At 38.8% G+C, this 24,411-nt stretch overlaps 1 protein-coding gene across 1 annotated transcript in view; it reads left to right on the plus strand.

Annotated features, from left to right (window-relative positions):
* Positions 1-24,411, plus strand: part of col4a5 (collagen, type IV, alpha 5 (Alport syndrome)) — a 54,308-nt gene that overhangs the window by 27,106 nt on the left and 2,791 nt on the right. The window contains exons 4-44 of the mRNA XM_056258935.1: positions 85-129; positions 207-251; positions 1,685-1,747; positions 1,859-1,912; positions 2,029-2,055; positions 2,166-2,246; positions 3,629-3,691; positions 3,879-3,914; positions 4,004-4,045; positions 4,125-4,217; positions 4,433-4,486; positions 5,351-5,407; positions 5,511-5,555; positions 5,638-5,691; positions 6,228-6,272; positions 6,390-6,483; positions 7,882-7,917; positions 8,062-8,313; positions 8,419-8,508; positions 9,430-9,500; positions 9,644-9,835; positions 12,388-12,556; positions 13,212-13,304; positions 13,419-13,523; positions 13,812-13,909; positions 14,912-15,062; positions 15,200-15,313; positions 15,715-15,882; positions 16,007-16,096; positions 16,192-16,338; positions 16,856-16,954; positions 17,099-17,188; positions 17,290-17,429; positions 17,513-17,819; positions 17,917-17,967; positions 18,089-18,274; positions 21,014-21,147; positions 21,511-21,583; positions 23,167-23,238; positions 23,328-23,456; positions 23,587-23,685. Of these exons, the coding sequence (XP_056114910.1) occupies positions 85-129; positions 207-251; positions 1,685-1,747; positions 1,859-1,912; positions 2,029-2,055; positions 2,166-2,246; positions 3,629-3,691; positions 3,879-3,914; positions 4,004-4,045; positions 4,125-4,217; positions 4,433-4,486; positions 5,351-5,407; positions 5,511-5,555; positions 5,638-5,691; positions 6,228-6,272; positions 6,390-6,483; positions 7,882-7,917; positions 8,062-8,313; positions 8,419-8,508; positions 9,430-9,500; positions 9,644-9,835; positions 12,388-12,556; positions 13,212-13,304; positions 13,419-13,523; positions 13,812-13,909; positions 14,912-15,062; positions 15,200-15,313; positions 15,715-15,882; positions 16,007-16,096; positions 16,192-16,338; positions 16,856-16,954; positions 17,099-17,188; positions 17,290-17,429; positions 17,513-17,819; positions 17,917-17,967; positions 18,089-18,274; positions 21,014-21,147; positions 21,511-21,583; positions 23,167-23,238; positions 23,328-23,456; positions 23,587-23,685 (4,054 nt within the window). The remainder of the gene's footprint in view (positions 1-84; positions 130-206; positions 252-1,684; positions 1,748-1,858; positions 1,913-2,028; positions 2,056-2,165; positions 2,247-3,628; positions 3,692-3,878; positions 3,915-4,003; positions 4,046-4,124; positions 4,218-4,432; positions 4,487-5,350; positions 5,408-5,510; positions 5,556-5,637; positions 5,692-6,227; positions 6,273-6,389; positions 6,484-7,881; positions 7,918-8,061; positions 8,314-8,418; positions 8,509-9,429; positions 9,501-9,643; positions 9,836-12,387; positions 12,557-13,211; positions 13,305-13,418; positions 13,524-13,811; positions 13,910-14,911; positions 15,063-15,199; positions 15,314-15,714; positions 15,883-16,006; positions 16,097-16,191; positions 16,339-16,855; positions 16,955-17,098; positions 17,189-17,289; positions 17,430-17,512; positions 17,820-17,916; positions 17,968-18,088; positions 18,275-21,013; positions 21,148-21,510; positions 21,584-23,166; positions 23,239-23,327; positions 23,457-23,586; positions 23,686-24,411) is intronic.

The raw sequence follows: 24,411 nt of genomic DNA on the forward strand, positions 1-24,411 counted from the left end.
ATAATAATTGCTGTTCAACCAGAATCTGTTACTGATCAGCTATACTATTGCTTCTATTAAGACTGGACTTTCTTACTTTCACAGGGCGATGATGGACCTTCAGGGCCGATGGGGACCAAAGGAATAAGAGTGAGAGTTTCTCAGTAACAGCCTCTGGCTCTTAATGGATCCACAGTTATCAGCAAATACTGATTGTGTTTTTGCAGGGACCTTCTGGATTGCCGGGCTTCCCAGGAACACCAGGAATACCAGTGAGTGAATCAATGAGGGCTTTCTTAAATATATCACCTTATTTTGGTCATAGAAGTAATTAATAAAATCCAAATTGAAAATAGTTGACAGTGAAGTTTATTAACTATTTTAATGTGCACCGTGGTGTAGATCAAGTCATCAAATTATGTCTCCGTTATTGACATAGTTTGCAAAAAAACTCATTGCTATGGAATAAACTAATTTGTGAAAAAGTGTACAACCCACATTTTTCAAGCAAGTCAAAACTTACTAAATGCTTTAAAGTTAATGTGGCATGTATTTACATTTGGCAAAACAGTTTGTCCAACCGCAAAGACCAATTTGCCATTATTAAACCAGAATACATCAGAGAGTGAGTATGTCTGTTTTTGTTAAACATCTGATTTGTAAACTTATGTTGTATGTTTATATTTTACTTTATATACAGTATACTTTTCTGCACTGAATAGATAGCAGACAGATGTATATGTATTCATATTTTTTTTACTTTTAGTTTGCACATTGTTTGGTGGGAAACATTTGGCAGGATGGAGAATAACATGTTAGTAAAAAAAAAATCTGTCCGATTAATTGATTATGAAAGCATTTGTTAGTTGCAGCCCTAGACAGACATACAGTAGACATACTGTACTCACCAATCAGTTTGTGTGGTTTTTTTAATGTTTTTTTAAAAACAGGTCTTTTATGCTCACCAAGGCTTCATTTATTTGATTAAAGATACAGTAAAACCAGTAATATTGTGAAATATCATTACAATTTAAAAATAATTTTGATCATGTGATCCTTCAGAAATCAATCTGATATGCTGATTTGGTGCTCTAGAAACTTTATCAATGATGAAAACAAAGATTTTTTTTTTTTTTTTTTTGTGGAAACCATAACGACTTTTTTCAGGATTCTTTGATGGATGGAAAGTTCAAAAGAACAGCATTTATTTGATATAGAAATCTGGTAGCAATTTATTTTACAGTCCTGTTAACCATGAACGTACTATGTACTTATTATAGTAATTGCAATAACTGGGTAATACCTAGGTACTAATCCTGAACCTACCCCTAAACCTAATCTTAACCAATGTACCTTAAATTACCCAGTACTTTCTTAGGTAATTACACTGTAAGTACACGCAAGTGCACATACTGTAAAATAAAGTGCAACCAGAAATCTTTTGTAGCAATGTAAATATCTTTACTTTGAATAATTTAATGCATTCTTGTTGAATAAAAGTATTAATAAAAATAAAAAATCGTACTGTCCTCAAACTTTTGAACCATGTGTGGTAAACGGGCTGCATTTTTTTCGAACACTGTCTCTGAAATGATGTAACTTGACATACAGTAAGTGTGTCAATCTGCTGTCGTCTGTCTACTTCTTGCCTCGCATTCTAAATGTTAATAGTTATAAGATTATATGTGCTGTTTTTGACTGACAGGGTCTCCCAGGACAGGATGGCGGACCTGGACCCAGAGGAATTCCAGGCTGTAACGGAACTAAAGTATGAAACACTACAAACAACAAGCCTTCGTCAGTTTATGGACAGGTTGAATGGATTAAAACTTAAAAAAGAGCAAACAAATATAAATAAACCTTTTTTTTTTTTTTACAGGGTGAAAGAGGATTCCCAGGAAGTCCAGGCCTTCCAGGTTTAGAGGGTCGAATAGTAAGTATTGCTTTGTCACATTTCAAATTTGCAAGCATACTATCATGCATTGACTCACTCACAGAAGTATTGAACTCATTATTCTCTAAATAATGAATACTTTCTTGTCTCCACAGGGTCCAACAGGTCCTATAGGACAAAAGGCAATTATTGCATTCCACAACGCACATGCACTTTTTCTTCACTGTAGTGGCACACATATTAGGATATGTGTGAAATTATGTTTATAAATGCCTTCTCTTTTCTCCTGTAGGGGGAGCCTGGGGAAGTCATAGATGAAAATAGAATTTCAGAAAATGGGGATCCTGGCTTTGATGGCACAGCAGGCTCAAGCGTGAGCATTTACAGATTAATCAGCAACAGGACAAGAATTTTTCCAGATTACAGTAAAACTCATGTTCCCCTGAGTTTGGGGCAACACTTTGAAATTAAAGCATAATTTGACCCAAATATGGGAATTCACTTGTAGTGGATTTTACTGTGTACCCTTTCAAATGAGAATTGTTCATATCAATATAATGATTGTCATGCGTTAACTCGTGATTAATCGCAAATTAATCGCACATTTTTTATCTGTTCTAAATGTACCTTAAATTAATACTTTTCGAGTTTGTAATATTTTAATCAACATGGGCATGGAAAAATATGGATGCTTTATGCAAATGTAAGTTTATTATTAGTGAAACCATACTCAATATATAGCATGAAGACATATTGGGGGGGGGGGGGGTTGACGATGATCAGCTGATAGACGTGATCCACTGATACGGGCTTATCAAGAGGATTTGACATTTCCAATTAATGTATTAAATTATTATTATTATATATAATTAATAAATATTATATACAATAATTTTATAGCACATCCCCCCATAACCGACGAGCTTCGAGAAAAAAAAAAAAGATTAGTTAGATTAGCTTACTCCACATTTCAAAAACAACATGCTTAAGACGGAATACTTCTCTTCTAATTTTTCACTACTTATGGGCCACAAGAGAAATATTAAGAAAATAAATGAAGACAGTTATATACCGTTATCAGCACTTTATAGTAGATTCAGCTCTCATGTGCACCGTTAATTCAGTGTCAGATGTTTTTACTTTCACTTTCTGTAGTGCATAATTGACTGGGGTTTGACCCATCAACAAATGATGGACCAAAATGATCATCAAGTGATATTTTAAACTCGACATGCTGCGGTGATAACTTAATTCACATCGACAATAAATGCAGACAACTTTTGTCTTGTCGAAAGAACCATCAAACATCGTTTTGTATTTGAATTTTCTGTTCAGAAGACCTTTTTCTTTCTCTGTATCTGTTTGCTGCTGCATCCTATACCGTCTATGGCTGCATCTCCATTTCTCCAACTACGGGCCACGGGTCCAACAGAAAATGTGCGCTGCATTAATCACGCGTTAATAATGTTAGTGCCGTTAAAATGAATTTGCGTTAATGCGTTATTAACGTGTTAATTTTGACAGCCCTAAAATAAATAACACATTTTATTTCTCATTATTGTGACTTGATATCTCACAGTTGAGACTTGTCACAATCATGACTGTACAGTATTTTTTGGAATATAAAGTCACAAATAGATATATTTCATACTATACCAATAAATGATAGAGATATATTTGGATTTCTTGAATTGCCAATAAATAAATGTGAAATGACTCTAGTTCATACAGTAACCCTCTGGTTACCATATATAGGGGGATCCCGGACCCCCAGGTCCTCAAGGTCCTGCTGGTCCTGCTGGTCCCAGAGGGTATGAGGTAAGACACTGATTGCAGTTTCTATTTTTGTGCAGCTCTAAGCTTGTGTGATTTAAACTCCACCACCACACACATTTAAGATGAAGGGCTGTGAATCCATGTTACCCTTTATACTGCTGGCTCATACAGATTTAGTATTTTGCAATGCTATAATTCATTTCATTTGTAAAATTCCACTCTTTTTAAGGGGCGCCCAGGCCCTCCTGGTCCACCAGGTCCGAAGGTAAGTCTGAAGGATGCATTTAAACAGTGTTAGGTTTTACTTATCTCAGGTTTGCCAAAGTGCTAATGTGTCTTTTTTTTTCCTTGAAGGGAAACATGGGATTGAACTTTCAAGGACCCAAAGGAGTGCAGGTACGCACATTGTGAAACAATATATACATCAGGTTTATTAACAGTTGGGTTTTTAATGTGCATATGTTTATGTGTGAAGGGTGAACGTGGATTACAAGGACCTCCAGGACCACCAGGACAGGTTGGCGAAGTATCAGGCGTACCTGATACAGTCATACAACAAGGAGAAAAGGTACCATTTATTTATTTATTTACTTCTTTTTTTTTTTTACTAACAGCCCAAATAAGAATATCTGATATAAATGTATTTTTTTATATATATTTTATATATATTTATTTTTTATAGTACAATGTTCTTGAGTTACATTGCTTGATAGCAGGACCCATCAAACGTTTGTATATACTGTATGTGTTTTGATTAATGCTTTGTTGTTTTTCTTTTAATAGGGTGATGTCGGCCCACCTGGAGATCCTGGTTTCCCAGGCCCTCCTGGCCCCCCTGTATGTATCTTTCGTTTTGTTTCTTTTCATTCTATTCCACACTAGAGTCGTCGTACCGGTACTATCGTTACCAGTCGGTACAAAAAAAAGTTGGCGGTACCTGCATTTCTGCAGTACTGGTAGTACCAAGTATCTGGTATATTCGGTACCCGCTGATAGACGCTGCTTTAAAAAGCTCTCGTTCGTGTTTGTTTGAGTGCTTTCTGAGCATCAAATGTTTCTACTTACAGCGTGTTTTTACAAGCGTTGTGGCCAATCACAATCATATCTGTTGAGCGTGTGAATGCAATGGCCAATTAGAGGTGCTAGTCAGTAAGTTAGTTGAAAATGTTCAATGCGTGTCGCGCGCTCGTGAATCCTTTCTTTAAAACCAACATAGTGTAAACACGATGTAAATAAGAGATTCATTGTACAATTAAGAGTTTTTTTTATTATAACGGGAGTTTTCGCAAGAGTGCAGAATTCAGTGAGCTTGTGCTTTAGAGATTGACAGCCTTAGTGATTATAAAGGAAGAGATCTTCTCTTGCTTTCTGTTATCACCCATTCACAATCTGAATACAAGTTTAGTTTTTCATGCTGCGAAGTACATTGCAAAGTTTTTGGATTGACAACTTTATTTAAATGCGCGATTGAACTGGAAACTGCGATGATGATGTGTAGTAAGGAATGTAGAATATGGTCCAGCAGAATAAGGCATTAATATGTGCTTTATAAGTACTAATAAACAGCAAATATCCAAATAGCATGCATGCTAATAAGCAACTAGATCATAGTGTGAATTGGACCCTAAACTAAAGTGTTACCTGCTTTTTCCCCCCCTTTTTTTCAATTTTGTAATTAACATTCCTGTCTTTGTCTGACAGGGTCAGCAAGGGGGGCAGAGAGGTGACAAAGGAGAACCTGGTGAACCTGGAAAGAGGGTGAGTTAATGCCTGCTGAAACCCCAACTACTCGTTTATGTTTACAGATTAAAAAAGACAGCGTTTTATGACATATATGCGGTGATATATTTATTTTCATAAGGGAAAACCCGGCAAAGACGGTGAACAAGGCCTCTCTGGATTTCTGGTAAGCCGTCTACAATAGATGTTTAGTACATTTCACCAAACTGATGATATTCTTTATTGCTGTTGTCACATCTCTTTTTCAGGGTGACAAAGGAGATACAGGTCCTCCTGGTCCACCTGGACGAGATGGTGTGAGAGTAAGTACTGAACGTTTCATCAAAACACAACAATAGGCCATCAAATCCTTAGTAAACAATGTCTAATGATGATCACAGGCACAGAGGTGCAGTATTAATGTAGTTGAGCTGAGCGTTCATGAAAAACCAGCTCACTCACAGATCATTTTGTCATTTCAAATTAATTTGAATTAGAATGTTGTTGTTACTCTGTAATTAGGCCATACGTTTCCACTTTTGTCAGGTAGAATTGCATACCTGTTGTGAGTATGATTAAACATGGACAATGTCGCACTGACAGCATGATCAGCCTAACACAGTGATGTAGAGGAACTGCCTACACGCACATGCGACCCCAGGATACACTTTATCTGCTTGTGTCACTTCGTTACTCTTTATTTGATCATGTTATTTCATAACATATTTATTCAACTTTATGAAGGACGAAGTCTATGTCTTCATCCAAAAAGTTTTGAGGATGCACTACCTCCCTTGCCTCCTCTGAGAAAATGCCCTGGCTTGAAATCATACATATATTCTTTTGTTAACACATTTAGGGTGAGAAAGGTAATCAAGGGCCTCCTGGACCTCCATCATTCAGGGTATGTTGAATATTTCTCTGTTCTATTCTGTCATCTTTGCATAGGCCTGATGTTTGTCATTATGTATTATATATTAACATTAGTTTAATTAAAAAAAGAAACCTTTTCACCCCACAGGATGGGCAGTTCACAGGCATAGGCGGAATAGGACCAAAAGGAGACAGTGGTGAGCCAGGACCAGTTGGACCTAAAGGAGATAGAGGACTTCCAGGTATTTAAAAACTCAAGGTCAAGCTTAAAGGAACACTCCGACTTTTTGAAACTTTAGCCTATTCACCTTATCCCCCAGAGTTAGATAAGTCCATACATACCTTTTTCATCTCCGTGCGTGCTGTAACTCTATCTGACGCACCCACCGCTAGCCTAGCTTAGCACAAAGACTGGATGTAAATGGTTGCAGCTAGCATACTAATCCAAATAAGTGACAAAATAGCGCAAACATTTTCCTATTTACATGTTGTGATTTGTATAGTCACAGAGTGTACGAAAAACGAAGTCACATGAGACACAGACATATTTTAACCGTATAAATACTGGGAACTATATTCTCTGAAGGCGAAGCACTGCTACTTGGGCGGAGTGATAACCGCAGCACCTGAGACGCGCTCTCTTGCTCCTCACCACGGCGCGTCTCGGGTGCTGCGGTTATCACTCCGCCCAAGTAGCAGTGCTTCGCCTTCAGAGAATATAGTCGCCTTCAGAGAATATAGTTCCCAGTATTTATACGGTTAAAATATGTCTGTGTCTCATGTGACGTAGTTTTTTGTACACTCTGTGACTATACAAATCACAACATGTAAATAGAAACATGTTTGCGTTATTTTGTCACTTATTTGGATTAGTATGCTAGCTGCAACCATTTACATCCAGTCTTTGTGCTAAGCTAGGCTAGCGGTGGGTGCGTCAAACAGACTTATAGCACGCACGGAGATGAAAAAGGTATGTGTGGACTTATCTAACTCTGGGGGATAAGGTGAATAGGCTAAAGTCCCAAAAAGTCGGAGTGTTCCTTTAAAGTGATAGTTCACACAAAAATGAAAGTTCTGTCATCATTTACTCACCCTCAAGTTGTTCCGAACCTGTGTGAATTTCTTACTTCTGCTGAACACAAAATAAGTTATTTTGAAGAATGTCAGTAACCAAACAGTTGATGAGCGCCATTGACTTCCATAGTATAGAAAGAAAAAATACTATGGAAGTCAGTCATGGCACTTTGGCACAGGCATTTCAGAATGATCAAACCAAAATTGGTCTGCTGGTTAGTCCAGTTGTTTAATCACATCCTCTGTTGAAGTCTGTTGCGCATCGAGGGATTTTTTTAGTGCATGTTTTCTAAACGGATAAAACATTTATTCACCTCAATTGAGCACATACGTTTTTTTTTATGTGCATTTTTGGAATTTATGTGCACTTTGGCATTTCCATCCAGCGTTTTTTTATGCAATATCCCAAAATGTGCATAAAAATTGGTGGATGGAAACATAGCTATTGTCATGAAACAGAACAGAAGATTTCTATAATAACTATAATGTATTTACTGTTTATCCATACAAATATGTTTTACAGCGTTATTTGTATCAGAGATCAATGCATTTTTGTCTTTTGGTAGGTATTCAGGGCCCACCTGGTCCACAAGGTCTTGCAGGTAAGCAGCATGCTTTTTTGGAGGGTAATTTTTTAATAATATATTTTTTATGCAATTGTATTTTACACATTTATTTCAGTGTATGATTGATTCATGTTAATTTAATTCATGCAGTTAATTAAATAAAGAAATCTTTAATCACAGGAATTGGAGGTCCAGGTCCTCCCGGCTCGCCAGGTTTACCTGGAGAGAGAGGAGAAAAGGGTGATGAGGGGCAGCCTGGAATCTCGCTCCCTGGACCACCTGGGAGACAAGGTCCACAAGGTCTCCAAGGATTCCAAGGGCCTCCTGGTCCCCCAGGAATATTCAACGGCGATCTAGAATGTAATCGTGGTCTTACTGGTCCACCAGGCCTGCAGGGGGAGCGGGGATTTCCTGGAGAAACAGGACCGCAAGGTTTGCCACGCATTTCATATTAGAAAACAAAATCTGTATGAACAACACACACTTTTTTTTTTGAAGAACATTGTGGCTAATACTCTCTAATGCCAATTGTCACAGGTCAAAAAGGAGAGACGTGTGTGAATTGTTTCAGTAATGGAAACCCTGTCCCAGGACCCCCAGGGTTTCCAGGTCCTCCTGGAAATCAAGGTAAGATTTAAGTCATTTTAACATATGTACCTTTCACGTGTCATGCAGATGTTTTCTTTAATGATGTTTTACCTAATAAAGGCGCAATATACAGTATATATATACCCTGACTACGTCAGACTTCGTACTTCCGCTCATTTTCAGTTCGCTTCTGTACTCAGTCTGAGATAGCGACCTATCTCTCAGTATTCCTCCGGCCTGAAAACAGCCGGCCAATCAACGAACAGAGGGCGGGCTGAGAGCCGTGACGTAGACGCTAAGCGCCAAGTTTAAGATTGTATTTTAGGTTAGGGAAATCGAAAACGACCTCTGATATGGAGATACGGGATGCAATTCGCTCTGTTGTGGAGAATATTCCCGGCATTTGAAAACTGAAGCCCGAACAAGAAGAGTGTTTGTTAAACATTTTGAATGCGAGGTGATGTTTAAGTTGGAGAGAGAGGGGATTGCGTTATGTGATTGGCTTACGGGTAACCAATGATTTTATACTTCAGACATAGTTTGGGTGAAGAACTATGTCTGAAGCGCCCCCGCGAGAAAGAAAACACTTTTCAATTATGCCATTCCAGACTCTGTCTATGAAGCAAAGAGAAGTAGCAGAGTTAGGTATTACCAGGCTAGTATATACAGTATATACAATTTATAGAAATCTCCGGTCATCTCTAATTACAATAAAACATGGTAGGAAGGTACTGATCAGGTCCAAAAACAAAAGGTAGTTCACAGTATTCTTTGAAGTACCAAGTAAATAACATGGTACATTTCAGTACAAAAGTACAGTATATACCAATGTACAGTACTTTTTGTCCATGATTTTCAGGACTAAAGAACAACACTTTTATCTCACAAAAAAATTATTTATTTTTTTACATAAAGTACAGATGCTTTTCAAGCTGCATGTCACACTTGTTTTTGTGTCAGGTGCACCTGGTTTGCCTGGATCTAAAGGAGAAAGAGGATACCCAGGAGGACCAGGGCTCATAGGCCCTGCGGTGAGTGCTTCCTTACAGTACCTCACTTTTTTTTTAAGTGGCAAATGCTTCAGAGTTATTCAGAAAATATAATTTCTTTACATTTCACCAGGTCTCCATGACATTTAAGTAAATAACATGTAAGTGATATATTTACCCTTTAGGGACTACAAGGACCTCAGGGTCCCCCTGGATACCCTGGAGAAAAGGGCGACCCAGGCGATGCCATCTCTGGTCTAGGTGTGAAAGGAGACAAGGGAGACACAGGCTTTCCTGGCCCTCAAGGTCTGCCGGGACTCGAAGGAAGACCTGGTCGTGATGGAGTGCCTGGTCCCCCTGGCCTCAGAGGACCACCTGTGAGTGTTTGTTCAGTTTTCTTTAGAAGTACAACTTTGGGTCTTTTATACAGTTAAATAAACGTAAATAAATTATTTATCATAATAATACACTGACTACTGAATTGCCATGTATCCACTATCCACAATCTTAGGCCCTGTTTACCTGGCATTAAGATGTATTTTGGTCGAACCCGTTTACACCATGTGTTTAAATCCGTCTCTTTTGTCCACTGTTAGTGTTCCTCCATAAAATTTTCAGGAGACATTCATGGAGTCAACAAAGTGTCATTTTATTAACTGCAGCACTTAAGTACTGACCAAACATTGTGCAGAAGAAAGAGAGAGAAAAAAACAAAACAAAAAACACTGACTAATAAACGGGACATCAGCACATTACTGAATTCTGGGTCTTCAGAAAATGAAGCCCTTTTAACAAACCAGACCAAACCATTTTTATAATTACAGGAAAGTCTCTGCAAATTCTAATTCCACTACATCAAATTTAAAGGGGGAAACTATATATATATATACATAAACTAAAATAAACATAAAATCACATTTACCATAAAGCAATAATGAAAATAAACTTAAACATACACACAAAAAAATATATACTGCGCGCTAAAGAGACAACGTAGCACCTCCAGTTCCAATGTTCGGGTAAATAATATTTGAAGAAACAAAATAATTGCATCAAAATTTATAAATAAACAGACAACAAAAAACATTAATCCCTTAGAGCAAGCGAAATATAAAGAAAATACATTTCTCATACAAAAATTAAAATAAAGAGAAAACCAGAACCATTCAAATGAAATGTTTAAATTCAGTGTGGCCTTAGCCATCACATCCACTTTCAACCACTTCTGTCCTGATTTCTTTGAGGGGAGGGTTTATGGGTGGGTAAATTAATGGGCTTTTTCAGATCTTTTGATCTGATGGACGAAATAATGGACACAATTTACAGTGCTCGAAGCGGCTCCCGGGGTTAATAAAGGCCTTCCGAAGTGAAGCGATGCGTTTCCTAACCCTAACCCCTAACCCTTCACAAAATATCCATGTTTAAAACTTTATCGACTAAAATAACTAGCTTCCAGCAGACGGTCGTACGCAAGTCGACCTACGCCAAAAGAGTAACCCTTGAACTTGACGAACGCGGTTGCCCAGCCCTGTTTGAACCGCGAGAGGCGTCAAAGCTTACGCTACTCCTACGTCATACATCGTCAAGGGTTACTCTTTTGGCGTAGGTCGACTTGCGTGCGGCCGTCTGCTTGAAGCTAGTTATTTTAGTCGATGAAGTTTTAAATATGGATATTTTTCACGAATGCATCGCTTCACTTCAAAAGGCCTTTATTAACCCCCCAGAGCCGTTTCGAGCACTTTTATCACAGATGGATAGGCTCTGATGGACTTCCAAAAACATATACCCATTGACTCCCATTATAAAGCTTGGAAGAGCCAGGACATTTTTTAATATAACTCCGATTGAATTCTGAAAGAAGAATGTCATATACACCTAGGTTGGCTTCAGGGTTAGTAAATCATGGGCTAATTTTAATTTTTGAGTGAACTATCCCTTTAATACCTGGTGTAAACAGGGCTTTAGTCAACCAGAACATTTCCACCCTCTCTCTGATCCTTACGGCCTTTTCACACCCCAAGCTTGAGCTTCTCATCAGCGTAACTTCATCGTCACTGCAGCTGCAGACGCGCGAGAGTATTCACACTGGAAGCGTTTGTACAGCGTCACAGCAGCAGCTCCAAGGCGAGCATTTCTTTATAAAGACAACTATAAATTTGTTTTTAGAAGTTGGTCATTTATAAACTTGATGGTCTTGAAAGTTTGAAAGAAACATTCTCATGTAAATGGTAAACAACAAAGACAACCAAGAAAACAACTCCGATCTTGTCGTTTTAGTCATACTTCGATATGTTTACAAGACAGCAAACTCTCCAGATAAAAAAACACACTCGGGTTTGATTTGGGTAGTGCTAGACTATATACCTGTCTGTGTATTACATAAACTAAAAGACAGTTTACATATCATATTTTCTGGCTAGTGCCCTTTAGTTGTTTAATAGACCATTCTTTCACCCAAACTATAAATATTTTCTTTTCTGACATACTCCAGTTCTTGTTGAAACACACTAGACATGATTATTCTGTGCATTTTGGGCACTTTTTGTGCGAAATCATTTTTAATTTGTCCTTCAAAAGTGTGCTTTCAACTTTAATTGAGCGTGAGCAGCGCAGCAAAAATAGACTCGCCGCCGAAACTACCGCTTCACTGCTGCTCACGCGACGCTCCTGCTCCCGGTGTGAATGCACTCATTGGTTAACATGCACACCGAAAAACATATGCGCTGCTCATGCACCAGCAGCACCACTCACGGTTTCAGTGTGAAACACCCGTTAGAATTAAAAAGGGTTAAATATATAAATATTTGTATTTATCTATATGCCTTGAAGACTTCTATGTAAACATACTTTTCACTTCTAAAACGAGAAACTGCACTTTCCATGACTCAAGTAACAGGTTCACAAAACAATCTGCCATTTTTTCTTAAAGGGTTCTGCTGTGGTGAAAGGTGCACAAGGTCCACCAGGTGAACCCGGCTTCCCAGGATCTCCAGGAGACAGGGGTCTAAGTGGTCCCCCAGGATTCGGTCCACAGGGACCTCCTGGAGAGAAGGGTATTCAGGGCGTTTCAGGAAGATCAGGGGCTCCTGGAGCTCCAGGTAAAAAACAATAGTGTCTTGTTTTTATGTTCAATTTATTTTAAGGCTGTCAATCAATTGAATATGTGAATATAAATTACATGTATTATATTTTTGTACTATATATTATATTTTTGCACTAATCAAGGTAAATATCTAGTTCAGTCATGAAACTCTAGATGGAGCAGGCTGATTGGTCCTTACATGCAGTCTGAAAGCAATCATTTCATTATTACATGGCAAGCTAATTGGCCTCTGCTGATTCTGCAGCCAATGAAATTGCTGGCTCAACATTTGCTCTGGTTCAGTGTTCACTGTAAGCTGGTCCTGAGTTTATCTGAAATCCTCCTCATCCCCCAGCTCCATCTGTCTAGATCCGCTACGGGATTTATGAATGTCTTCATGCTTACATTCTCAAAGCAGCGTGTCTGTGTATCTATTGGTAGTAGCAAGTCCGTACTTGCTCTGCAGCAGCAGGCTTCATAAGCAGATCTAGTATGCCAATACCAAATACATTAACATTGTCATTTTCTTTAACATGCTAAAACTATTCAGAGAGTTGTCATGATTGAGTATGTGTGATTGTTCAAGGTGTAGCTGACTACATTTTCGACTTAAAAGAAGTTTAACTACTTTGAATGATGAGTAACTTGGACATTACATCATCTCAATGTAGGTCAGAAAGGTGAACCTGGGTTGGCTGTGCCAGAAAAAGGTGAGCGTGGACCTGCAGGGCGTGATGGAGATCCTGGATTGCCAGGAAGTCCAGGTAAAGACAAAATGGCTTACTACACTTTGTCGGCACACATTTAGTGGTCTTGAATGCATATGGAGCAGATTGGGAATTCAAAGTTTAACAGTGACCGGTTCCATATCTGTACAGGTAATACAGGCCAATCTGGACAGCCTGGGTTCCCAGGCCTACCTGGAGCCAAAGGAGATCCTGGTCTTCCTGGTATTGGTTTGCCAGGACCCCCTGGTACTAAAGGTACAATGTATTCCCGTTATTAAAACACTAATAGACTCTGTCACAAGTAGTTTGTCAACTGCTAAGTGTTTTCCAATTCACAGGAAGTGGGCAGTATTCATTAAAAAATCAGATTTGGCCAAATACTTGCAAATTAATTGGCCTGGATGAAATATCTGACTTTCACTAGGTGCATGTATTGTTCCACATATTCTTTCCCTTTTTTCACCTTTTTTAAATAAATTTTTTTCTTAGGTAGTGAGGGACTATTGTGTCCATATGTCTAACAGTGTTGTTGATATTCTCCAGGTTTTCCTGGTATTGCTGGTTCCCCTGGTGGACCTGGCATTCCTGGGCGACCAGGTTTGGATGGATTGTCTGGTCAGCCTGGATTACCAGGACCCAAAGTATGAGACATTTAACCCACACAATACAATATAATATTATAAACTTCACCAGTAGACAGGAATATGTCACATTTATGTGATAAATATTTTAATAATCAGTTTTTAAATCATTCTGTTGCACTATTGTATACGCAACTGTTCAAATTTTGGGGTTAGTAAGATTTGTTTTGTTTTTTTAAAGAATACTTTTATTCAGCAAGGATACATTAATTTGATCAAAAGTGACAGCATCAACATTTATATTGTCACAAAATATTTCAGTTTCAAATAAATGCTGTTATTTTATTATTTCTGTTAATCAGAGTATGTATCCTGGCCAGCTGTTGTTAATAATAAGAAATGTTTCTTGAGCACCAAATCAGCATATTAAACTGAATTCTGAAGGATCATGTGACACTGAAGACTGGAGTGATGGCTGGTGATTTCAACTTTGCCATCAAATAAATAAATAACATTTTAAAATATATTAAAAAAAGGGAAAATTATTTTTAAATTTAATAAAATTGCACAATTATTAAAAACAATTTCTAATATATATATATATATATATATATATATATTAAATAATAATACAATTTTACATTCCTGTTTTACTGTATTTTCGATCAAATAAATGCAGCCTTGATAAGAGATATAAGATACTTATTTCCAAAACTTTAAAAAAGTTGACCGACCCCAGATTTTTTAACAATATTGAATATACTGTACTGTATCAATATACAGAATTTTGAACTGTATATTTTGGATGGCTATATTTAAAAAAAAATATCAGATGAAAAATGAAAGAGGGGTACCAGTGCAAATTGAAATATGCCGGAAGAAATGAAGCTGCTGTGTGCATCTGTTTTCGTTTTTTTTTTGTGTTCGAACATCCTCTCTGCATTGAATTATGGGCAATATAGTGTTCACTGGTTGTATGCTATAAATCATTAAGTGCATTAGGGGTATAAATAAGTGAACTGTATTAGGAATGTGCTCCAATGAATGTCTATGTCCCCAAAGGGAGATCCTGGTTTTGGTCTACCTGGCCCTTCAGGTCCTACAGGATTCCAAGGCAGTAAAGGTACACCCGGCCCTAAGGGTGATTCTGGTTTCCCTGGAAACCCTGGTGCACCAGGTCGTCCGGGTCTCGACGGTGCCCCTGGACCTAAAGGTTGAGAATTACTTCATGTTCAAACAGAGAAAAAAATAGTTATGCTGCACTCGACAAAAGAGATGCCTTTCGATGAGACTAACATGAAGTTGTATTACAAATCTAAAACAAATATCGCATTTTCTTTTTGCACTTAGGTGATGGTGGTTTTCCTGGTGGTCCTGGTCCTCGTGGCCCCCCAGGGCCCCCTGCCTTTGGCCTTCAGGGCCCCCCTGGTCCTCCTGGACCTCCTGGATCTATGGGGTCTCCTGGTATGCCTACAGTTGTTTCATTAAAACTCTCTTCAGAGAAGAATGGATCTTGAATTAGAGATATGCTTGCCAGATTTATTTCTAGTCTAATGCAAGCGCAGGAGTCTCCACTACAAGAGACTCTTGTGCGAGCTCTAGACTATTTTTATGCAAAATAATATGTCCTACAGGGAGATGCTTTGTCTAAGAAAACACAATTTTAATGATTATAAACCACACCCATTTATAATTTTAAATAAAATAATATTATTTAGTCTAGAAATTGTAACAATTCTATGACCCTCATAACTAAAATGTGTGTCAGGTGAAGCGTATCTCTTAAGCATTATCAAACACAAATATTAGTACTAGTAATATGACTAAGTATTGTTTCACTATCATTGTTGTCTTCTCTACTTCAGGAGTCCTTGGTGCGAATGGAGAGAAAGGAGACCGTGGCTCCCCAGGTCTGAGTATTCCAGGGTTGCAAGGTGACAGAGGAAACCCTGGATTTCCTGGACCTCCTGGCACAATTGGTCCACCTGGGGGTCCAGGACTACCTGGTCAAGATGGCCTACCGGGACTGCCTGGTAATATGATGATAGCAATATCTACTGATATTTGCAATTTTAACTGCATTTGTTGAACGTATACAATATATATCTTATTTATTTATCCTGGTCTTTCTCTACTAATCCTATATCATTATTACAGGGCCTAAAGGTGACATGGGTGGCATGGGTGCTCCAGGACCTCCAGGTGGCCCTGGCAACCCTGGCAGACCAGGCTTTCCGGGACCAAAAGGTCTAATACCATTTTGTGCTTCAGCTCACATTTCTCAAACAGTTTCATAAAGTCTCTCATAGAGTGAAATATTATTGTGCTTTGCTCCCCTGCAGGAGATGATGGTGTCCCAGGACGACAAGGAATCAAAGGTTCCTATGGATTAAAGGGAGACAGAGGTGACCCAGGCATTCCAGGCCCACCTGGCATAGTGTCAACTCAACAGCTATTAAAAGGACAAAAAGGAGAACCCGGAGGTCCAGGTGAGACAAATCTGTTAGTTGCTACCTGGATCACACCATCATGGCCTTTTTGGTGATGTCAAGGATCCCAAATATGATGAGGATCCCATTGTGAGGGGCTCCCTTCCTAAAATATAAAGAAAGAAATGCAAGAAATGAAAAGCCATTGTGGCACTATCTAAAATGGGTTTCTGCAGAACTTCATATAAAATAGATATGTTTTTAATATATATATATCTTTATTTAATATATTTTAATATCAATTCATATGAAATTGATATCAGAGCTTGGATGATAAGTAGCCTACCAAAAGCTTTAAAAGTTGATGAAGAAGGAGACCATTTTGGCTAGTGTCTATTAGGCTTAATTTGACCAGGTACATTCTGCGTATTATATGCATTTTCTGTTTCTTGTCATCAGTACATATTTGAGGGTCCCTCCTCAACATGTGTTTTTCTATACTCAAAGTTTAACAAAAGGAAACATTTAATCTCCTCATGTATTTTGGTGACTCTGCGATTCTCTGTTTGTCATATAGGTTTTAACGGACCACCAGGAGCAAAGGGTGTTTCCGGTATCCCGGGAGAATCTGGTCTCCCTGGGCAAGATGGAAGGCCAGGACTACCAGGATCCCCAGGTAAAGCCAACAAGTACACATATTTGAATTTGAGCCATCAAAAGCATGTTCAATCAAGCAGTCTTCTGTCGTGTACTGCAAAGTATATAGACTAGTGAATGGGGTTTTGTTGACCAATTAAATTTATTTTGTACTCATGTTTAGGCCCCAAAGGTGATTCTGGTTTCCCAGGAACTCCAGGGTCTTCTGGAGCCCCAGGACTGAAGGGTAGCATGGGAGAGATGGGATTTCCAGGTCAGATCCTCACTCCCATATGGCTCTAACCCAAAACCTTGGTTATGTTTCTGTAGCTTTGAAACCTTGAAGCTAGACTGAGCTATTCTTCTTTGTTATAGGAATTTCTGGAGTGAAAGGAACCCCTGGCCAACCTGGCCGACCAGGCCAGCCTGGATCCCCAGGATCACCAGGGTTCCCGGGACCCAAAGGTGATCCTGGCTCAGCAGGATTTGGATTACCAGGAAATCCTGGGCCAAAGGTAAAAACATATTGTCTACTACTTCAGCATTGAGAATATTAGCTTTTAATATTTAATGCTATTAAATGCTTTTAAATTCCCAGGGTGAACCAGGCACTTCAGGATTCCCTGGAAACCCTGGGCTGAAAGGCCAAGCTGGCCTTCCAGGACCTCCAGGCTTTACTGGTAGCCCTGGTACAAAGGGTGATCCGGGACTCCCAGGATTCCAAGGTGCACCTGGCATTCCTGGCCCTAAAGGTTTGGATGGCGTTACAGGCCCTCCTGGTCTTAGTGGAGCACCCGGAAGGCCAGGAGAACCTGGACGATCTGGATTACCCGGCAATCCTGGCGATAAAGGTCTTGCTGGTCGTGATGGTATTCCAGGACCTGCGGGAATAAAGGGTGAACCAGGTTAGTGTGAATCCAGAGGAAATCAAAGTACGCAAGATGTGCCTAGTGTAGCATATGTACAGTATCTGGAATCATTTTTTTTTAACGTTTTACCCAGGTGCTCCCGGCCTTGGTGGCCCAGGCCCGCCCGGTTTTCCCGGTTCACCAGGTGAAATGCTGAGAGTTTTGTTCATGTATCTTCATTTTTACACCAGAAGAATTCGAACAAGTTTCTCGTTATAATTTTCATAGCGGATTTAACATAATTTACTGTTTTTCTTATGTCGCAGGGCTTAAAGGAGACCCTGGTTTTCCGGGTTCTCCCGGAAGTCCTGGATTTCCTGGTCCAAAAGGTGAGTCGGGATTCCCTGGGTTGCCTGGTCAGAGTGGCACTGTAGGACCACCTGGGCCTCCAGGACTGCCTGTACAGGGGCCTAAAGGTATCCAAGGCACACCTGGTCCCCCCGGAAGATCGGGTAAGTTAAACATCTCATCCCTTTTGGCCAGCTCTGCCCTCAAAATTTGATTGTCAAAAATCAAAATGATCACATCAAACTGACATTTGCATTTGTTCATTTATTATTTTGAAGAGTAGCCTAGAGTAGAATATCTCATTTAAAAATAACTAACTCTTAAAACAAATTTGTAAAAAATAAATAAAAAGAAAGATCAACCAAGTGTTTTAATCAGTACTTAAATCGGCCAAAAAACACATGATTTGTAATCCCATGACATAAAAACACAAATAATGGCTTAATGATGGCTGCATATTCCTAATAATTAATACTGTGCTTTACCACAGTGTTTGTTGTTTTCTGATGCACGCCTACAGTCCCATCAATTTAGATTAGGCTATCTGACTATCATGGAAACTTATACAAGAGAAGATAATGATATTTGTCCGGTAATTGACAACTTAGACATTCAGGAACTGAATGCATTAACACACATTTGTATCTACATGTCATAAACGTGTTTTATAGATTTATCCCAAACAGGAAAGTACCCCTGTTTGGGAACCACTTCATCAGCAAAAGTAATATTTTAATTGTGAACCAGAGGGCATACTGGCTTTGATTTTATTTGATTGACTGATCTGCATGGAATATTACACAGGCAATCATGATTATGCCACATCCATATCACTGTCACAAATACACTCTCAGATCAAGGAGCACAAGACACACTGTTTGCATTCTCTTCTCTGCAAGTGATAATCTATTCTCCTCACTCCCTTCCTTAATTGTGTGCCAGTTTGTCGTGTGTTAGAGAGAAGTGAAGGAGTTGCATGCATGCAGAGATGTTTTAGCTGTTGCCCTATGAGTATTACACACAGTGTCTGCTTCCCCTATCCGCGGCTAGCTGTTCACCCATCCATTCACCCTTGTGTCCCGTCCCTTCAGCAGTGGAAGCTGTCTATGTCTGTGACCAAATTTAGTGGTCATCTGGCACTTTTGCATGGGAGATGTGCTGATTTGTAAGAAATGAAAAGCCATTGCAGGACTATCTAAAATGATCTCCACCTTGGTGTAAACGAGCAAAAACTTTCATGAATTCTGCTGATATTTTTTTAAACAATTGATATCAGAGCTGTTTGATAAGAATCTTACCAAAAGCTTTTAAAGTTGATGAAGAAGGAGATCATTTTGGCTAGTGTCTATTAGGCTTATTTTACCCAGGTGCATTCTGGGTATTATATGCATTTCCTGTTTCTTGCGGCATGGTTCTGCTCCTCCTGATGACATGGGATCTTTGCAGGTCCAGAAGGTCAGCTTCTTCATGCTATAGAATTGATTTTTTCTTTTTTTTATGCTTCAATACATAACTCGGTGTTAGAAAGAATTTAAATTGTATCTACCTATTAATAATTTGTAATTCATCTGTATTATGTGACTAGACATTTAGTCAATTATACTATGCTATGCTATAAAAGATTTATCCAATTACTGCTTTGTCAGCATGCACAATAAACCTACTTCTTAAAAGTAGTATTACCACAGTTTGCATTTGCTACCTGTATTTGAATGAGTAGATTATTAGATTTTGCACAATGATCTCATTTACATGCACAAGAATATTTGCTCATAATACGATTATGAATGTCTCATGTAAATGTTTTATCCCATTTGCAGCAAACTTGATAAATCCAAAATTCTAAGAGCAGGTATTTCCTGAAAGAAATAGAAGGGAAAGAATGTGCATGTCTTGATTATTCAGATTGCGATCAACAATCTTATCAGCTTTATTCCATGTTGAGCATGTAACCATAATGATGATGTGCATATGCACTAATATTCAGAAGTTTGGGGTCTGTAATATTTTTCAATGTTTTGAAAAGAAGTCTCTTATGCTCACCAAGGCTGCATTTATTTGATCAAAAGTACAGTAAAACAGTAATAGTGTTACATATTATTACAATTTAAAATAACTGGTAAATGCAATTTATTCCTGTGATGGCAAATCTGAATTTTCATCAGCCATTACTACCAGTCTTCAGTGTCACATGATCCTTCAGAAATCATTTGTCACTTTTGATCAGTTGAATGCAACCTTGCTGAATGGAAGTGTTAATTTGCTTCTTTCATCTTACTAGCCCTATACTTTTCAATGGTAATTTAAATGCTATGTAAAATATGCTAAGTTGTTTCTCCAGTAATGCCTTCTGTAAAGCAACTGGAGCCAAAAACAACCAATATATCAGAATTTTAAACATTTTGAAACGTTTTTTATTCCTTACCACATCGTATACTTGTGTTGCTGTGCTCCTTTTTTAAAACCTTTATCTTGTTCTTTGCTTCTCCTCTTATTGGACTTTTGGGAACCCGTTGACCTTTGACCCCACTATAGGTCCTGCAGGTTAGACAACTTGGTTTGATACTCACGTTATACTGTGCACCTCCGTTAGTCATGAGATGATTTACCTTAGGTGGGACTGGGATGGTTCATGTTCATGTTTGATTTTTTGATGTTTAACTTTCATATCCCTATCGAATTCTAGGAATATAGTTATGAGTCTTTAGTTGATCGCTCTTTTATACCTTCTCCTTCTCATAGATCATCCCAGAACCATTCAGCACACTATATACTACAACAATATACATGATAAACATGCACACATTGCTGATTTGAATAATATTGACAATGGTTTCGTGATATGAGATGCATGCTGTTTCAGTCCATGCTGAGGAACTGATTTCTGTTCTGTGAATGTGAAGGTCCTCCTGGCCCTGAGGGTCCCCGTGGACCTCCAGGTAGTGGAGGAGTGAAGGGTGAGAAGGGCTTGCCTGGAATCCCTGGGACATCTGGTGCACCAGGACTGAAAGGAGATTATGGTTCCCCTGGCTTTCCGGTAAGCATTATAAATGTGTTCTAATGAGAATGTTTAATTATTGTTAGCAAAGGGATTCATATATTTTGCATTTGTAGATGGAAACATTGTAGGCTGCCTTTGGTTAATGTGGGTTCTGAGATTTTATGTGATTTTGCTAAAAAGAAGACAAGAGGACATTTTGTTTTTTTGCACTGCCCTGTGGAATACATGATTCTGATCTGTTTTTGGATAATGACTGTTAAACCATTTTTCTTTCTGCTTTTTTCTTCTTCTCACATAATAAAATGATTTCAAATAATATAAATAGTTGTTCATTTATTTATCAAGTTATATTTATTATATTCAGTTAGATAATGATGTTTGTTATTTGCTTTGGACAAGGGTACTCCAGGAAATCCAGGGCCTAGTGGCCTGAAAGGAGATTCTGGACCTCAAGGTGTTTCTGGATTCCCAGGTCAGTTATCCTTCTATAACCATTGAAGGAATTGTTTACCCGCAAATTAAAATGTATGTCATTATTTACTCTAAAAATGTCGTGTGAAGCACAGTGACATATTTCTTGCATGTCTTATAATTGAAAGTGTGTGCGCCAGTTCTAATATGTTGTACGGAGAATGACAGTTGATAGCAACTGCAGAGGGGATGATTCTGCATTGAATCCCACTTTAAATTTATATCTGTTCATTACACAACATTATTCAATACGCACTACTATTCAAAAGTTTGAGGTCAGCAAGATTTTTTTTAATAGAAATTAATTGCTGGATGCATTAAAGGGTTTGTTCACCCCAAAATGAAATTTATGTCATTAATTACTCACCCTCATGTAGTTCAAAACCCCTTACACCTTCTTTCATCTTTAAAACAAATGAAGATATTTTTTTATGAAATCCGGGAGGTTTCTGAACCAGCCATTGGCAGCAACGTCATTGCAACTTTCAAGGTCCAGAAAGGTAGTAAAGACATCGGTAAAATAGTCAATGTGACTACAGTGGTTCAACTTTATTGTTATGAAGCGACAAGAATACTTTTTGTGCGCAAAAAACAAACAAAGTCTTATTTATAAAAGCAGGCCCGGATTGGCTAATCGGGAGCACCGAGAGAATTCCCGGTGGGCCGGTCTGTTTTATTGGCCAGGAGGGCCGGTTTTGTCATGGCACTGGGTTGAATGCTTACCCTATAGGCTCCAGTCACAGCGCAGCCCCACTATTTTTTTATTATTATTTTCTCGCAGCCCCACAAAAAAAAAGTCAGTTGTTAGAGCTGTGCGGACAAAAAATAAGATACGAAACATGGATAATAGTAGCGCCTACGAGTCAGGGCCGTACCCACCATATCGCAACGATAACCAACCTCATCATCAGCACTCAAACACCGCTCGTCAGCAATGGCAAAATGTTTCAGATGACCGATCAAAGCAGGATTTATGCTCACAGAAGCGCGAGCCACTTGCGAATCCCGGCAAAACTAAACAGCTGTTCTACGATAGAAGTTTTAAACAACCGACATAAATAATCAGTTTGCAAAGACTATCAATCAAAGCTCAGCTTCGGGAAGGGGAGATTTACAGGTAAAGATAAAGAGACTGAGAGAAGAACGAGAGAAGGAGATGGAGATGAGAGAGGAGAGCAGGAAGAGCAATAGCCTATTGCATACTGTGCCCAGAATGAGAATAACTTTATTACAATGGATTCCTATTTAACACAGATATACATATGTTTTTTGCCAAAGACAGTGGAAAAATAATATGCCCCCGAACCCCCTAGCAAGATCACTGTTGGGACCTCTGTATTTATAAAACCCTGTGTACGGCTATTGCACTGAATAGAAAATTATATTTTTGAAAAATACTATCAATTACAAGGCTGTACCAAACAGTGCACTATTACTTATATACTGAGGTTTTAATTACATTATTTAATTACATTTATCTAAAGTGGGCCGGTCTAAGGCATGAAACTCCAGGGCTGAAAATGAGTCCCACTCCGGCCCTGTATAAAAGTGTCTTCTTATCCACGTAACTTCTGCATGTTATAGGACCGAAAGGACAGCCTGGCCCTGCTGGAGCTGACGGCAGACCAGGACAACGTGGGGACCCTGGAACTACAGGTGTGTCATTTTGAAACACGGATGATTTTCCCTTTACAAATCCAATAAAAATGCATTCTCTAATACTTACTCCCCTTTTTTGATCACAGGACTTCCTGGTGACCCAGGCATTGCTCCAACGCCTATTGTTGTGAAGGGCGAGCGTGGTCCACCTGGACCACCTGGAAACCCAGGCAGCAGAGGCCCACAAGGACCCTCGGGATTACAGGGTCTTCCAGGTTAGTGGTTACATTGAGACTAGACAATACAGACAAGAAAGATTCTTTACCTGCAAAGGCTGGTCAAGACTATAGGACCTGGTCTGGTGGTCTTCTTCCTCCTCATGTCTGATGTCCCTTCATCCTCTAGGTTCACCTGGCAACCCTGGTGACCCAGGTCAAATGGGAACTCCAGGATTTAGCGGTTCACCTGGAAGGAAGGGAGATTTAGGACAAGCTGGACAAACAGGTAATGTTAGGGTCCAATATGTGGACTACCCGAGTTCAAATCCAGCTCAGGTCATTTTCTCTGCTGTCTTGTCCAATTAAAGCCAAAAGGTATGTCGTTCCAAACCCATCAGAATTTGCTTCATCTTTGAAACAGAAATGAAGATATTTTTAATGAATCCTGTGAGGTTTCTGTCCCTCCACTGAAAGTCCAGCTAACCAAAACTGAGAAGATCCAAAAAGCTCATTGAGGCATATAAAACAAATCTATATGAATCAAGCAGTTTAATCCTAGTCTTGTGAAGAGAAATGACCGCTTAATATGATGAACAGATTTAATTGAGCCTTTTATTCACATAGAGCATGCATCGTGCACTAGAACAAACCTCATTGGTCCTGTTCCTGGTCTGTTCATTATATTAAGCGATCATATCTCCTCAGAAGCTTTGGATTAAACTGCTCGATTCATAGAGATTAGTTTTACGATGCCTTTATGAGCTTTTATGTTGTATGTTGGATCTTGTATGGATGGATCTTGTATGTTTTGGTTACCTGGACTTTCAATGGAGGGACAGAAACCTTTCAGGTTTAATTAAAAATATCTTGATTTGTGTTTTAAAAGATTAACCAAAGTCTTATGGGTTTAGAATGACATGAGTGTGAATAAATGATGACAAGAATTTTCATTTAAGGATCGTCCTTGATATTGGCGGCTCACATGTTTTCACGAACAGCAGGAGGCTTTATA

Source organism: Rhinichthys klamathensis, unplaced genomic scaffold, assembly GCF_029890125.1.
Source record: "Rhinichthys klamathensis goyatoka isolate OS25496 unplaced genomic scaffold, OSU_Roscu_1.1 h1tg000161l_1, whole genome shotgun sequence".
NCBI lineage: Eukaryota > Metazoa > Chordata > Actinopteri > Cypriniformes > Leuciscidae > Rhinichthys > Rhinichthys klamathensis.